Below are 17,527 nucleotides of genomic sequence, written 5' to 3'. Positions count from 1 at the left end.
AATGCATTAGTTTTGAAGGTGGATGAGCCTGTTTACTGTTGCTTTGTTCTTCTTTTGTTGTTCCGAGTAGGAAAGGACTAAGGTAATGCAAAAATTTCATCTGTTCTTTTTTCTGTGGGAAAGGAAATGAAAGAATATTATGTAACATAATGATTACTGGCTTGAAGTGATAACAAAATGGTGAGCTGAGATGTGCATAATTATATTTATAACTGAAAAGAAGGCACTGGCTTAGTCTTTGCTTGGATCTTGGTGACACATCTACAAATGTTTGCTTTTGGAGTCTGCTTTATATTAGTTAGGGCCAGCATTTCTTCAGAAGAGACAGCTATGGAATTTATCTAGCTATATATCAGATTTTTCTTAAGATATTCTGCATGTATAAGTGACCTTTTTCACATTCTCTGAGTAATGTTTTGACAACTGCATATCTAATCTTTATCAGTACTGTCTTTTATTGTTTAATTTTAATTCATTCATTTTTAAGATATTTTGGTTAATATCGAATAATTTATCTACTGTTATTTATTATCTTTGCAAAGGGCATTATTAAGTTCTGTAGGTGAGTAAGAGCTGCATTACTCATCTGGCTCATGACAGCGCACTACCAGTGAGATAATATAATTTATATTTGAATAATTCAAGAATGGCAGGAAACTGATGTGTCTAGATTTCTAGTTCTGTATAGTGCAGAGTGATGGCACTACTTACTATGCCAAAAAACCAAGCTGGTCGGAACAGTGTGACATGCATCAAGCGGATGCACAGGTTTGAAGAGCAGCAGAAAGAGAGAGGCAGAGGTATGTTGAATATTTTACATATATTGTGAACCGAGATGCATATTCCACTGTTTTCAGTCAAAATTACATTTATTGAGTAAATTCAGGCATACCCACCATGCATCAGTAAAGTAAGTGAAATCAGCATACAGTAGCTTTCATTACAACTGTGTATAAACTTATAGTGTTGATGTATTTTGCATTTTGGATCCTTTTTGTCCCCAACCTAAATAACAGTTTGTTCTGTGCATCTGACACACAGATTATGAGGTGAATTTATGTGCAAGTTTAAGTGTTGTGACTACTGCTTATGATGCAAGGTTTGGCACACTTGGATGTCCGACTGTTTTCTGATGACTGATCTGTTGTGCATATTCTACTTATTCACGGAGTGAATGGGAGTCTGCGTTAATAGTGTTAGCACTGCTGTTTGCAGACAGTGTGGCATAGTCTTCAGTTCAACATTGGCATTGCACCTGCTTCACACACCATGAGTGTATTTTTAAAAAAACATTGCTATACCCTAGGTTGACTGACACTTGAGCAGGTACCTATTTGATAGCAGTTGTTCATAAACAGCACACCCTGCAGGTTAACATTGGCTTTGTTTCTGTCTTCAAGCCCATGGTTGTTTTATTAAAAAAAAACACTGCTATAGCCTACATTGACTGTCACTTGTGCAGGTAACCATTTGATAGCAGCAGTCCATAATCAGGAAGCATCTTCCAAAATATTGTTTTGTAAGCCATCTGATTCCTGATTGTTTCTGAAGAGAATGCATACAATTGTACACATGCAATACTATTATCTATATTACATTTTTATTATGTGTACAGTTGTTTTGATTGAACATATCACTTTGTTGTAATTGTTATATTGATGTGTGTTCAGCCAAATACCATGCTGCCTGTCTGAGAAGGTTGTCATATGGTATTCCTATTGTCCACAATAGTGGACAATAACTTTCTTCTTATTTATACAATAGCATGCTGTCTCCGTTCATATACATTATTTTTTTTTTTTTTTTTTTTTTTTTTTTTTTTTTTTTAAATTAAGAGAATAATCATAATATATTAATATATATAAATAAATATAATATATAAATATTCAACAAAACAACTAAAGTATTTACAAAGACATCCACTACAATCAGATCAATTAATTAAACTAAAATACTGTGCTATTGAAATTAGAATTTTTTTAACAAATTTTGTAAATTATCCCATATACATTATTGAATGCAGACAGTAAAATATGTTTGTTAACCATTCATACATTTTTACAAAGCTCATGACACGTGTGCATGTTAAGAATATAGAATTGTTTAGGAAAGAATACTGTTGTCCTTTTTAGGAGTATGAGGTATAGGGCCCATGGGTGACTCTGTCCATAATGGATGCATCTCAGTGCCTATGTAAATTATCATAATGATACTGTGTTGTGCTCTGATTTTCATGGGAGTGCTCTGCATGATAGACATTTTTTTTTCTGTTGTGTTTTGCAATTAATCTTTACACAGCATGATACCCAAGAACATTCACCAATCTGAAGATAATGTGTGTGTGCAAGGCCACTGCCCAAATCATCCAAAGAAAACTTTGTCGATGAGGAGCCTGGACCTGCCCTTGCCCGAGACATCCTGCCTGCACCCCGGAGGAGAAGTCACTACGGCCATGATGCAGATCATTTCCAGGAGGAGATCAGGGAGGTCATGTCCAATGTGTTCTGAACACAGCTGAGGGACATAATGGGGACCTTCGTTGATAAGATGGCATGGCTATACGGGATTCGTTCAGGATGATAGCTTGTGAGATAATGTAGGAGTATTATCCACATCAGCCTGAACTCTCCGGTTAGTAGGTATTGTCTGTGTGCTCCACTTGTGTTCTGCTGCTATCATGGTAATTGACACTTAATTGATTGGACTGTATATGCATCATACCATATATCTGTCATGCTTATATTATCGTGCGACATTTACTTTGGTTTCAATGTGTGCATGACACACTAACACATTACGCTGTACACACACACTCAACTATCCATGCATTGTGGCAGTTAACCTGATAACAGTGCTGCAAACAGGCAGCCTGTAAACATGTGTCTTACTGGGATGACTGACAGACAACATATGTTGTCCATAGTCCAACACTAACAGTGTCATATGCCTTGGATGTCTGTTTTGCCATATCAGGTATGTGCAACATATGGACATGTCATTCCATATGTCTTTGGATGACTGTTGTCATGATGACCCACTCTCATGATGTGTTGTGTCATGGTTTGGCAATATTTATGCCATGTGGGATCAGATACAAGTATATCCTGTCTATGTGCAGTCCTCCTTATCTGAATGCAAACAGCAAGGTAATGTTAATCTGTACACAATGTTAGATTACACATTTTTTCAAAGTGCATTACAACATGTTTGCTGTCTGTAGCATGTCCACACCCATGACATAGTGACATTTGTGTACACCTTCTATACATAGCTGTAAACTTTAGGATGGTACATGTGTGCACACATAGTCAGATACATATTGACACAGAAATGTACCTTTGACAAGGGAACATTCAGTGCTGTACTGCTATGGCTGTAATGATGCCAACAGGAGTGTCCTCTGCCCTGTAATGAGCAGTGTGGTTGACATACAAATGTATTTCTTTGACATTTGCATGACAGTATATTTGAATGTGCTTTTAATTTTAAGCTTGCCTACCTATGTATGTTGACCTGACATGATTGCACATTACTGTGTGTGTGTGTTTTTTTATACATGTTCAGTTTTGTGGACATCAGCAGTCCATCTGGCCATTTCACATACATTTTCTATTTGTTTAAATGTATGTATGTCTTCTATAGCACCGTGTGTGCTTTACACATGCATTTGCATTGGGTCAACTTACCAAGTCCTACTTTATCATGAAGTGGTCCCCATGTTGTTCACCTCTCTCCCACCTTAATATATCCCTAGTATTTATTGCAGGTATGTTTGCCTTTTATTGATTTGACACAGTGAACATGTGCCAGTGTGGGATGTGGGCACACAAGTCACTGGCCGATGCCTGCAATATGTCCTTGTTCTCATTCTGCTTGTGTGTTAGCTAGTGTAACAAGCTCTTAGCACTTTGCCTGAGGACATGAGGATCTGGTTAGCTGATAGACAATGTGCTACTTCAGATGAGTTGGGGAAGAAGGGAGACCTATACATGGCAATCAGGGCAGCCCTGCACAGGAAGGGGACCCCCAGTACTGCAAGGAACCCATGATGGGCAGCTCAGACTGCCCCAACAGAATTTGCCAATAGCCTGCGAAGCCACTAGTCCAGGTACACATCCAGGACCTAGGGCAAAATGTTTTGAATGCAAACAGTGGGGCCATGTGGCATACAGATGTCCCCGGAGGCAAGGTGGGAAACCAAAGGTGAGGAACCCAGTAAGTGGGAAAGACAAAATGCCAATAGTAGGTTGTCTTGAGACAACAGGGGTATGGAACTATCATCCTGCAGATGTCCTGAGAGGGAAGGATTTGGATGAGGCAGTACCATGTACTTATGCAGTTACATGCAGTGAGGCTAAGAGACAAGCATGTGGGGTCTGGTAGCCTGGGGGAGACTCAGACAGACTGCATACTTGCAGCCAGGACTGCTGAGGTGGTTACTTCAGGAAGGGAACTCTCTGTAGCAGTGAGACTGAAGGTGAGCCACAGCGGCTTGTGGGTACTGATGGTCCCTCGGACAGAGTGACTGCAAAGGTAGAGGTGAGTAGTAGTACCCAGGCAGACAGTGAGGCACCGCTGTCGGAGGATGCCAGACTTCCTATGGAAGGGGAGCTGGGAAGGGTTACATGGAGAGAGTTGAGACAGGCTCAACTCTCAGACCCTACATTGCAAGGCCTGAGGCAGGTAGCTAGGGGGGTCACCTGATTCTCAAAGGAAGGGGGAATCTGTATACTGGGGAAAAGGTTTACTGTACAGAGTGGACCCCTGAGGTACGGCTAGAAGGTGAGGGAGTACAGCAGTTTGTAGTGCCTAGAGCCTACCATTTGGCGCTTCTAGCCATAAACCCATGATATGCCCTTTGCAGGTCATATAGGCATAAAATGTACAAAGAGGCATATTATGCAGAACTTCTATTGGCCTGGAATTTCCAGAGATGCAACAGGGTACTTCAGGACCTGTGAGCAGTGCCAAAATGTAGGCAAGGCAGGAGACAAGGTGAGAGCTTCTTTGATGCCTTTACCTGTGATTGAGGAGCCATTTCAGAGGGTAGCTATGGATATTGCCGGTCCTCTGAATACCCAAGTTCCACAGGGAAAAAGTATATCCTAGTGGTAGTGGATTATGCTACACGATACCCTGAGGCAGTGGCTTTCTCCTACATTGAGGCAGAGAAGGTGGCAAATGCTTTGTTAGAGATTTTCAGCATGGTGGGTTTCCCAAAAGAAATACTGACTGACCGAGGTGCTGATTTCATGTCAGACCTGCTGGCTTGTCTGTGGAAGTCCTGTGGTGTGAAGCACATGACCACCCCCTACCATCCCCAGACTAATGGTCTTGCTGAGAGGTTAAACTCTACAATCAAGTCCATGATATGGGCATTTGCAGATCAGTTTAAGAGGGAGTGGGACAAATATTTGCCCCATCTATTTGCTTATAGAGAGGTTCCCCAGGAATCCACAGGTTTTTCACCCTTTCAGTTGTTGTATGGGCATAGGGTGAGGGGACCTCTAGATTTAATTCAAGATGGGTGGGAAGGTGAGTGCAAGGAGTCTGTTGTGGCATATGCCCTAAACTTCAGGACACGGCTCAGGGAACTCATGGGCTTGGCCCAGGAGAATGTGGCAGAAGCCCAACAACAGAAAAAAGTGTGGTATGACAGGAGTGCTCAAGCTACAGAGTATGCTGTGGGGCAGCAGGTAATGGTTCTAATTCCTGTCAGACACAACAAGCTGCAAGCAGCTTGGGAGGGACCCTACAAGGTGATAAGAAAGGTAAGTGAGATATTAACTACATGGTGGAAGTGCTAGGCAGATGGCAGGTGCACAAATTGTACCATGTTAACATGATGAAACCTTACCATGACAGGGAGGCCCTTGTGCTGAGTATTTGCAGTGGATTGCAGGAGGAGTCTGAGGGAGATCTGGGGACTGATCTCTTCATTGAGGCTCGGGCTGACACCTCAGAGGAAGTGGTAGCAATGTCCCAGCAGCTAATCCTTACCCAGGTTCTAGAAATCCAGGCAGTGTTGCAGGAATTTGGGGGACATGTTAACTGGGAAACCAGGGTGGACCCACCTAGTGCAGCACCAGGTGGATACAGGACCCCAAAAGGCCTATTAGGCAGGCCCCTTATAGGGTGTCTGAGAGTGTCAGACAGATGCTGAGAGAAGAGGTACAGGAGATGTTGGAACTAGGGGTGATTCAACAGTCCAACAGTCCCTGGGCTTCCCCAGTGGTGTTGGTGCCAAAGAAGGATGGCAGCATCATGTTCTGTGTGGATTACAGGAAATTAAATAGTGACACAGAGTCAGATGCATATCCCATGCCTAGGACAGATGAGACCCTAGAGCAGCTGAGTGGGGCTAAGTATATTAACAACCATTGATCTTACCAAAGGTTACTGGCAGGTGCCCTTGACTCCCAGTGCTAGAGAGAAGTCAGCCTTTGTGACTCCTTTTGGCTTGTATGAGTTCACAATGATGCCCTTTAGGATGAAGAAGGCCACAGCGACTTTCCAGAGGCTGGTGGATAATATCCTAGCAGGAGCAGGAGGGTTTGCCTTTTCTTACCTAGATGATATTGCTATCTACAAGCATTCCTGGCCAGAGCACCTTCAGCATGTCAGGGAAGTGCTTGGGCAGACTACAGAGGGCAGGGTTGACCATTAAATCGAGCAAATGTCAGGTGGGTATGGCAGAGGTCTCCTACCTAGGACACAGAGTGGGGAGTGGTAAGATAAGGCCAGAACCTGCCAAAGTGGAAGCCATTCAGGCATGGCCTGCACCTGTTACCAAAAAGCAGGTGAGGGCATTCTTAGGGACAGCAGGGTACTACAGAAAGTTCGTCCCTAGCTATAGTACCATAGCTGCTCCTCTCACAGACCTGAGAAGGAAGAACAGGCCAGATAAGGTAGTGTGGACCCCAGCATGTGAGCAGGCATTTCAGAAGCTTAAAGAAGCTTTGGGAGGACCCCCTGTGTTAGCCAGTCTAGATTACAGCAAAGAATTTGTTGTGCAGGTGGATGCTTTAAACCATGGGGTGGGGGCTGTACTTAGTCAGATTTCTTCAGAGGGGGAAGAGCACCCAGTGGTTTATCTCAGTCATAGGCTCCAACCCAGGGAGGAATGCTATGCAGCTGCAGAAAAGGAATGTCTAGCCATAGTGTGGGCACTACAGAAACTTTGGCCTTATCTGTATGGAAGGAAATTCACTGTTATGACAGATTACAGCCCTCTAACATGGTTAAACAAAGCCAGCCAGCAAAATGCCAGGTTGCTAAGATGGAGCCTGGGGTTGCAAGCATATATGTCAGTGCAGCACCGCAGTGGGAGTAGCAATGCCAATGCAGATGAGCTCTCAAGACAGGGAATGGGGTGAGGTACACCCAGATAGACCTAACCCTCTCAAGCAGCGTTTATCAAGGGTCACTGGGAAAACTAGCTTGAGTTCTCCAGGGGGGGGGAGAGATGTGAAAATTGGGGGAAGATGGGCGCATAATTTGATACATAATTCTGGCATTTGTAAATGTGAATGTAAAATACAGACTTTTCTTAAATGAAAGAAAACACTGTAAAATGTGAACTTCAAGATTGTAGCAACACTGCCATCTGCTGCAAGGAAAACTAAGCCAAGCATTTCATCTTTTCTTTTGAAGTTAAAATTAGGTCTTGTATACCCTTTTGATCTAAATAGTGGTGCCGAAGAGGCTAACTGAACACATTCTTTCTATTGTCTTAACTTAAGGAATAATTACTAGAGTGTACATTTGAAATGTCTTTTATTGTTGTAGTTTCCTGAGCAGGTGTTAGATTGTTAAATGTAGCCTTTTGGCCCGAGAACTCCAGACTAAGTGTCAAAGTGATGTAATGTGTATACTGTGAAAACTTAAGTGTCAAAATGATATAATCTGGGAGGGCCCAACAGAAATGTGTTAGTGATTTTAAAAACTATTGTTGAGAGAGAGACTGTAAGCATTTTGATCTTGATATCCAACCTTTAGCACTGCCTTATGCTCTCTTTATGTAAGTAGTATCTTAGAAGTATGTTTTCTTGTAATAATAGCTAAGAACTTAGAAGAAAGTTAGACTAAGTGTTTTTCTGTTGTATCAGAACTTTCCTACTGTATTATTTTAAGTTTCTGTGTGATCTCTGAACTCTTAGATATCACTGTGGTGTAGTAGTATTGTCTTGTGTTTTTAATTATTTATTATTAAATATTTTAAAAACCTTTTACCTGTGGCTGGTTTGTGTAGAGATAAGTAAGCTCTAGAGTGCATTGCATATTTATAGAGTTTATTGTACAAGGCCATTCTAATAAGCCTTAGACTGATGAGTCACATTACCAATTGGATAATAATACTGCACAGTAATAATTGGACACCCTTTTAAGGGCCTTTGGGTAGCTGATGGGTATTAGCTGGTGGTGGCAGAAATTACTACCGTATAGCCTGGGTAAAGTGGCACAGCTGGAGAATCTGTGTCAGCCTTTCCCAGGAGTGTCTGTAAAGTTGTATAAATACTTATCTCAAAATGTGTGTGTTGTGAATCAGCTACCTGAACAGGGACATGAAGAACTGGTGGGACAGAGAGGGTACTGGAGGTTAGCTTGCCAGCTAGGCTGAGATCTGAACCCTACAGCTGTGCCATTGGGGAGTCTTACTGGGGACCTGGGGAGCAAGGGAGCAACCATCCCCAGACTGACTGTGATCTCTGTATGCACTTAAGGGAAATTGTACTTCACTATGTGTATTTGTTATCCTTTCTCCTACATGAGACGCCCTTCCCTGGTGTTACTGGTGATGATTGAGGCTCCTTGATTGCTGGGCCAGGGCATGGCTGTCACAATGATACAATGTTAATCTTTGATCTCAAAGATGGCTCTGCTTCTGCTTTTATTTGCGCAAAGTATGAAAGTGGGTTAAGGTTAGTGAGAGAATTTGTGTGGTAATAAACTTATAAAGAAAAACTGTAGGTCTGAATTTTTATTAAAGATTAGATTGCATTTACTTGGATTGTTTTTAAAGTGAATAATTTTTCCTTCATGTACTGTGATATTCAAATTGATGCAGCTTGCTTAGATCATTACTGGTAATGTCTCTTTCACAACTTATGTGCTTGTAGTGTGTTTTTCAGTTTTAACAGGTGCTTCTTTGTCAGTTCTGCTACTTGTCAAAATGTCAATGTTACTTGATTGGTTAATTCTACATAACTCTTTTACAATGCAGGTGGATGTACACTTACAGCTCCTGCTTCAGTTGCAGGATTTAGTCACACATTTTCAGGGGGTGGGGCAAATGCATTTCAAAATAGCTACTGCATGACACTGATAACAGTTGTGATTTGTTTGGCATTTATTTTTGTCTCCATGTTCTTCTTATTGATATCCCCCTGTAACCCAGTTAACTCATTAATTCCTCTCTCCCTGACCCTCCCCTTATTAGGAGGGGCAGGTTATCCAGCCCAAACCAGCTGGGGTCCCACTGATGAGCCCTACCTTTCCAGAGACAGAACATTTGCAGTCTACCTGTATGACACTTTCCCTTAAAATAAGTAAAAACCTGTAGGGTAGGCATCTGTGCAAATAGGGAATGGAGTTTTTAAGATAGGAAGGAGTGAGGAAATCCTTAATTGGGTGGGGTGAGCAAGACATCAGTCATTCCTGCTCAAAATTCAAACTCACTCAAGCCCCTGACTCCCTACAGCGTCCTTGCTCACAACTAGGGAGACAGTGCAGCAGATACTAAATTTATAGCCCCCCCCCAAAAAAAAAAAATAATATAAAATAAAGTTGCTGCTATTTACAACTACTCTCTCTTATTAAGCAAATAAGGTTTGAATTTCTGAGGATTCTTTTCAAGTCCATTAAGTTATAAAGACAAAAGAAAAAAAACTCTGCAAATGCAGGGAAACTGAACTGCATTTCATCACCAAGTTGTTACTGTCAATATGTCAAAATTAGTGTTGTCAGCGTGTCACACGCAGTTTATCTGTCAGTTATACTAACAGGTAAAATGAATAATTAAAATGTTTGGTTATTATTGCTCTTTAAGATGGCTGGCTAATGTTTTTCAGCAATTCACTACTACTGTGCATTAAATTTAGTTATTCTCTTGCCTACTATAATTAACTGCACTGTCTAAAATGCTCAGTTACTGTTTGCTGCAGTACGTATGCTGTAACCACAGTGACATTTATTAAATGTTTTAATTCTAACTTTAGAATTTCACATTATGTCACTGGATCTGGCCTGAATCATGGCTGAAAGTGTTCCATGGACCAGCCCACAATCCCAGTTAACATATAAAAATGAAAAGAATCCAAACTATTACTGTAAGATTTTTCTGTTTTCACTAATTGTGACTGCTGTGTATGAATACACTATTTTTAATTAAGACTCACTGCATTTTGTATCTAAAATACTTTGTAAACTTTGAAGTTTTTGTTACGTTATTCATATTTGTGGAACTTTTCTCCCTGGGCCTCCACTAAAAATGGACCTGTGTCCAGTGGACTATCCTGGTTAACAAATGTAAAATAAATAAAATGCAGTTGGTAGATATCGAACTTGTTAATGGTGGCCTTCTTGTATTCCAAACACAGTTTCTTTCCATACTGTGTTCTTATGAAAGTGAAAGCAGGTCCAGTCACCCTCACCTTCTGTGAATTACAACAGTTTTTGTATCTTCCTTGGGTGCCTAAAATATACCATCAGATTGTGATCAGTAGGTCTCTTTGATGAAGGTAATATTAGCTTGTTGCTTATTTCCTTCATAAGTTTTAGCACTGCACTTTGAAGCCACTCTAGTTCATTATGGAAAACTTGAGTGTCTTTTTTACTGTCTGCTCTCTTCACGTTTTTGATACCTGTAGTATATTTGTATGTGCATTGTATCTCCCCCCCACCATGTATATGATACAAACAATTTATTTGTTGCTATTCATTTTCATTTTTCTTGTAATCAAATAATTCAAAATAATTTTGAGAGACATTATAATTCTATGCTTCTGTTTTCAGGTCGTCTTTGTCATAACCAATACATAGTCCTGACTACACCCATGGTGACGTCACTTGATATGATGTCATAGCTTTGGTCACATCCTCTGTGTCCCACTTTGGACCATGGAAAAAGTAACAGCCCTAATTTGTTTTTTGGCTGCCACCAGTTCCCGCCCTTGTTCCCAGTGTCCAATGAACCAGCTTTACCCTCCCCCTGGGCTCTATCCAACCCATGTCTGAGGCCGGAGAGGAGATTGAGAGACCTGGTGTGGCATCATACTGCTGCCAGGAATTTTTTATTTATTTATTTTTTAATACTATGCTCTAGCTTCCACTCCCCTGTGCACACCCACTAGATATCCAGAGATGAGCATGCAGTGGGGATGTGGAGTACTGGCCTGCCTCCACAGTAACTCAATGTCCCCTGCCTATCCACCACGGTGAATTATAAGGTACCCCAAGTCACCTGGGTCATAGTTAGGGCTTTATCCCTCTATGCCATGATACTGGCTTAACCCTAATTTTATATACTGAGCATGCTTCTACAACTAAGTGTATTACACATCTTCCATGCACCTTTAATCTTTATTTTGTTTCCAGGTGTGCCCCAGTTACAGATTATTAAAATAAATACATGTTACTTCATATTTTAAGTCTCACTTATGCTTGCTTTTTTCTAACTGGCCCTCACCCACCCCAAATGATGTCACTTGGAATCTGCATACAGTAAGTATTCTGAGTAAATAAAGCAATTATTCAGAGTCCAGGCAAGTATGTTGTAATTTTTTAAGCTGACCATAAGCTGCCACGCAGCTCCTCTCCATGCTCACCAGGCCTACTGATCACCACCATAGTCTGCCTGGAGTTTGACGCCAGTACAGATTGAAGACACTGGTGCAGCAATCACAGTGCTGCCAAGGAGTATGCTCTAACCTCTCTATCCCACTGCTTGCAACTCCACTATGGCTGCTTTTTGGATGTTTAGGTGCTCTTTCATGCATGTGCAACCTGTCGACTAAGTGGTACACAACTTGCAACTCTAATATTGATGGGATCATAATGCTGCTACTGCAGTGGGCCCAGGATGTGCCCCTAACTCCACCCCTCAGGATAAGACGGCCAGCATCAGCAGCTCAGTCCCAACCTCCAGCTCCTGCGCCACTAGTTGAATATGGACCATCTGGGAGACAGTCAGGGCTTTATCACTCTGCACCATGGGGACAGTATGTATGCCGGAATTTCAATACTGCAACAACTCAAACATTAAATCTGAAAATAAGGAATTCTACTTGCCACAAATATTTCACAACACAAGTCTCCCATGACTTGCAGTTAGCACAGAAATGCAGAAGTGTGTGCAGAACTAGAAAAGATGGATAGTCTAGATATCACCTCATGATGTCACAAGATGTAGAGGTGGCTATAAGATATTCAAATATACAGGATGTGTGTGTGTGAAATGACACACTGCAGGTCACAAATGTTTTATTTTATCAAAAGGCTTTATGCAGCTATAAAAATCAGAAGGGATTGTCGTTAACCACCTAAAGCACAATATTATTTACTGCTTGCACCACAAACAGCACAGTGTAGCAAACTCACTGGTAACAAAATATCTATTACATTTTTTTAACAGTATTTCTTCTCATGACTGGATTTTCACATCAGACATGTAGTACTCAAAGTTCAATAGGTTCATAGGTGTTTACTCGGCTAATGACCACAAAGGCCTTTTAAGTCTAACCATGCATCCCAGATGCCTAAGTTCTGGTAACCTTGCTAAGTGTAAGCAGGGGCATGGGAGGTGAAACATTTACAAGCAGGGGCCTGCAAGATGAACCATTTGCAGGCTGCCTGTGTCCGTTAGAGAGACAGATGCCAAACCAGGGATATATTTCCTGTTCCCATCCAACTGTCCAAGTTACACTTAAACTGGGTCAGGGAGGAGCTCTGCTTCACATCGATGGGGAAGCACATTCTGAATAGTATTTTCTTCTATTCTCTTTATTCATGTTTTAAGTTCATAAAATTCATTACAAAGACAAATTTGTCATATATTTATCTGTTTTGTTGACTGGGAAAGTCCAACTGAGCATAACCCAATTTCAGTGCAAACCCAGGGAGAAAAGCTCCAACAAAATTACAGTTTTGTACTATTTGTAATGAAATAAAGCAAAAACAAAAATAACATCATGTATACGTAAAAAAAATTAAAGTTGGTTAACATGGATATTGTGCTAACTAAAATTAGGTTACATAAGTAGACAAAAACACAGTTTGGAAGGAAAACAATTATGTACAAAGGTCAAAGTCAGCCACAGTGGTGACAACTACTAGAGAGTAAGTACCATGGAAGAAGCCAAGGTAGACTTGTGCAATTAGGTGGCACATGCGTCGCTGAGATGGGGGTGATGTGGGTGGGGGCATGCAAAACATTCCCTGACCTGGTACCTATTGTGAGTCAGCTGGTTGTGGGGGCATGCACAACATTCCCTGACATGGTACCTATTGTGAGCCAGCTGGCTGTGGGGGCATGCACAACATTCCCTGACATGGTACCTATTGTGAGTCAGCTGGCTGTGGGGGCATGCACAACATTCCCTGACATGGTACCTATTGTGAGCCAGCTGGCTGTGGGGGCATGCACAACATTCCTGGCCTGGTAGTTATTTGTGAGTCATCTGGCTGTAACAAGGAGGAGTTTATGTGGGATGGGGCATGGTTTTCTTGCACTATAGATAAAACAAAATCAAAATTTGCAAACATAATGTAAAGTTGTAATGTAACAAGGCTTGGACAAACTGACTGTAATATTGTGAAGATGTATATGAGGTAAGGGTAATGTTTGTTTGCATGAATGACAATGATATTAAATTTTATGTGCCAGCAAGGATAAATCTGTTCTGCTGTGGCATAATGCACACTATTCTTGTACTGCAATCTTTTTTGCTGAATCAGACTTGTAAACAAAACTGTTTAGTGCTCCTTTCCTCGGATTGACTATAAACACCTGCTGTATAGACTCTGATTAATGACCAATTAAAATCAGCAGGTGCCATCAGAAGTCTCTTCCTGTGCCATCAGATCACATTAATCCGGCCAGTTATCTTCAAAGACTGTACATCATCAGTGAAGGTAGTATCTTCAAAATTAAAAACTTGGAATAATAACATAAAATTGTAACCTTAATTGTACTGCTAAGCAGATATGATCTTCTTCTTCTTTTGGCTTTTCCCAGTTAGGGGTCGCCACAGCGGATCACCTTGTCCGCTCATGACAGTGGAGTGGAGTTTTACAGTGTCAGGTTGCCAGCGCGACGCCCAAACTTTCACAGAAGGCACACACACTCACACTCACCCCTAGGTCCAATTTAGAGTGTCCAATCCACCTACTAGGTTCTAATGCACTGTAATTTTATTAAAATTGTATAGACACTTATTGGAGGCATGCCTCACAGAGTGTCAGGTAAAAGAGTGTCATAACACAATCATCCTAGAGAAGAGGAGAAAACCAAGACAGAAACATTGTACCTCTTCATACTCCTCTTCATCATTTTGTTCTCCTTCTTCATCTTCTTCACCATCTTTAGACTTTTCTTTCTCTTCTGTCTCCTCGTCAGATGTCACATCATCCTTTTTTTCGATAGCCTTTCAAAAATGAAATATCTGTATTAAAATTACATCTGACATCATTACATCAACATTAAAGCTCTGCATAACGTCTTGCTAATTAAAGTCAAAGCTGTCTCATTAGGACAACATTCTACAGAATACGAAAAATAAAGGTAAGTCAGTAACTTGACACCCTATTAAAACTGGAAACAAGATGATTCATTAACAGGCTGTCCACCTGCACCTTCAAAGCAGACCACTGTACAAGCTCCATATTGCCAAACAAAATACAGGTATTTGAGAACTTTGATACCAGATGTAGAGGTGGCTATAAGATATGCAAATATACAGGATGTGTGTGTGTGTGTGTGTGTGTGTGTGTGTGTGTGTGTGTGTGTGTGTGTGTGTGTGTGTGTGTGTGTGTGTGAAATGACATTGCAGGTCACAAATGTTTTATTTTATCAAAAGGCTTTTTAGCTAAACATCCTAGTTTCTAAGTATACATGTCTGAAGTCAGAAAAATACAAACATACTGACAAACTAGCTGGCTAGATGGATGGTAAAAAGGGACACATCCTAAAAGCCCTCCTTGAAGATGCAGACATAAAAATACTTATCAGTAATGTATTCATTTGGCAGAGCTAATAAAGAGAGCTACTCAGTGGGGTAGTTACCAAGCATTTCTAGGTTGAAGCAGGGAAGATGATACAATGCCCAGTATATATTGCCCTACTGAAGGAGGTTCTATACCATATACTAAAATTACTGCCATCATTTTTTCCATAGACTCATTCCTAAAAAGGGCAGTAGAAACGGTAATACTACTATTCAAGTGCCATTTCTCTGCAGTAGAAACAGGTCTACAAGTTCTGCTAGTGATAGAAAATAGTACAATTAATCAAACATTGCAGCAGAAACATTTTTTGAAAATGCTTTTCTTTCATGAGGCAAAACCTGAACAACTCAGAAAAAAATGTAATGATTCAGAGAAATCTTGGAACCACTTTCAGGAGGAAACGAAGTCTGGTTTATCCAGGAAATACAGTCCCTGTTGGCCTGTAAATCATAAGACAATGTTCTTCATACATAACTTGAAGTTCTGAACTGCTGTAGATGAAAATGTAGCAAATACTGAACATTTCAGGATGTCAACCTACATGCCCCAGGACAATAGTTCAGATACAAAAAAAAAAGTCACAATATTCAAGACCGAAAGAAGAACTGGATCCCTCAGAGGATACCTCTGGTAGAGGAAGCTCTCAAAAGCTTAGTCAAGCTGTGTTAGCTTAACATTTAACCCTTCCGCTCCAGATTGAAATTGTAATAAAGTTGTGTGAAAAAGATAAAATAATAAGGTATACAGGTATGGATCAATGACAAAGACTGGTCCTTGTATTCCTAATTCCAAAAAGAAGCAATGCTTCCATTTTGTATTACACATCACATATCTGAAAGACTTTTGAGACATTGTTAAAATCTCTGAAAGTACTTCCATGAGGCCAGGAGGGTGGCTTTGATATAACCAGCATAACAGGCCTTGACATGGAATTAGCTACCTATAATGGGGTTTGACGGGGAAACAGTACTCATTCAAAAGGTGCAAAGGACCACAAAAGGGTGAAGCTAACTCTGCAAATCAGAAAACTATTATAATAAACCTGAGTGTTTCTAAAAAGGCATTTGCCAGATGCTGCAGAAGAAGTAGAAACAGAAAATGCAAGTAAGAATGGGCCACACCTACTGAATGAAAGCATTCATTACCCACTCTGTCTTGTTCTGCCATAGAGAACATTGTTGGGTTAGAACTGTGTTTTCTAGTTTGACAAGAAGTCTACCTCCAGGAAGACAGAGGTAAGGAACCCATTATCTTATTAATTAATTATATCCAGGATTAGATTTTGACATCAGCTTGGGGCATGTTGTAGAACAATCTTCATGGACCTGGATGTGAACCATCATGGTGGACACACTGTCGACCCAACACCTGTTCTCAGACCTGGACTATTCTCCTGCACAGGAAGTAGGACCATAACATGCCAGGTTTATTCAGGTAGCACAATAATAATGACCAGTGTTTCATTTTCCAAGAATAAATTCCTGATGCAGATGGCATAAGAGCAGATCTCCAACTCCTTTGCACAAAGTTCCAGGAAATGTGTGTCATGAATTTCCAGCGGAGTTCTCTCAACCTTCTCAAGGATGTATAATTGGCCACTATTTGCCGCTGGACTGGAGTAAAAATGTACAACCCATCTGTAGGTGGGGTAAATGCGATCACCAGACCACAGACAGCCAGCATACATGTCTTGACACCAACAGAATCATAATCTGTTGTGATAACTGCAAACACAGGCAACAGCAGACAACCCAAAAATCATTCTATGCATGGCATTCATGTCAAGAATTCATAATAAGCCAATTATGATCTGTGACCCAATCATAATTATTAGTGCTTTGGACCTTTTTTATAGAAAAAAAAGTGGATAAGTATATTGTTGGTTTTCAACACCATAAAGTACTTAGTGTGTACTGTCAGAAAGACAGCGTAACACATTGTTTTAGGTCACAGAAAGCAGAGAGAAACAAATCTATTTTTTATTCTGCTGCTGTTTGCTTGCTGGTCAGTACTGGCAATTTTAACTGCCTAGTGTAATACCTGATTTTAACAAGTTAAACAGGGAGTTCTTAACAATTAAGATTGAGTCTTGTGCTATAGAAATGCTCAACAGATTTGCCTTTTTCCAGATATTGCATCGTAATCAACTCACTCCGTGCACTACAAAATAGTTTTAAAATACTTAAACAGTAACTGAACTACCCACATTAAAGTATTCTGATATCAACACATTAGTCACAGTAACGTCAAGTCTGAATATGTTTTCAGACACTTTACAAAGTAGGAGAAATGCAAGCAATAAATA

General features: G+C 40.7%; 1 protein-coding gene across 2 annotated transcripts in view; it reads right to left on the bottom strand.

The window, feature by feature from the left end:
* POLR3G (RNA polymerase III subunit G) overlaps positions 1 to 17,527 on the bottom strand; it is a 567,212-nt gene that overhangs the window by 56,793 nt on the left and 492,892 nt on the right. For both annotated transcript variants that reach the window (XM_044064179.1, XM_044064180.1), the window contains exon 7: positions 14,526 to 14,642. In XM_044064179.1, the coding sequence (XP_043920114.1) occupies positions 14,526 to 14,642 (117 nt within the window). The remainder of the gene's footprint in view (positions 1 to 14,525; positions 14,643 to 17,527) is intronic.

Source organism: Protopterus annectens, chromosome 2.part2 (assembly GCF_019279795.1).
Source record: "Protopterus annectens isolate FY-2018-M chromosome 2.part2, PAN1.0, whole genome shotgun sequence".
Classification (NCBI taxonomy): Eukaryota; Metazoa; Chordata; order Ceratodontiformes; family Protopteridae; genus Protopterus; species Protopterus annectens.
Note: the sequence above shows the minus strand (reverse complement) of the source record. Positions and strands in the feature narration are given on the sequence as shown.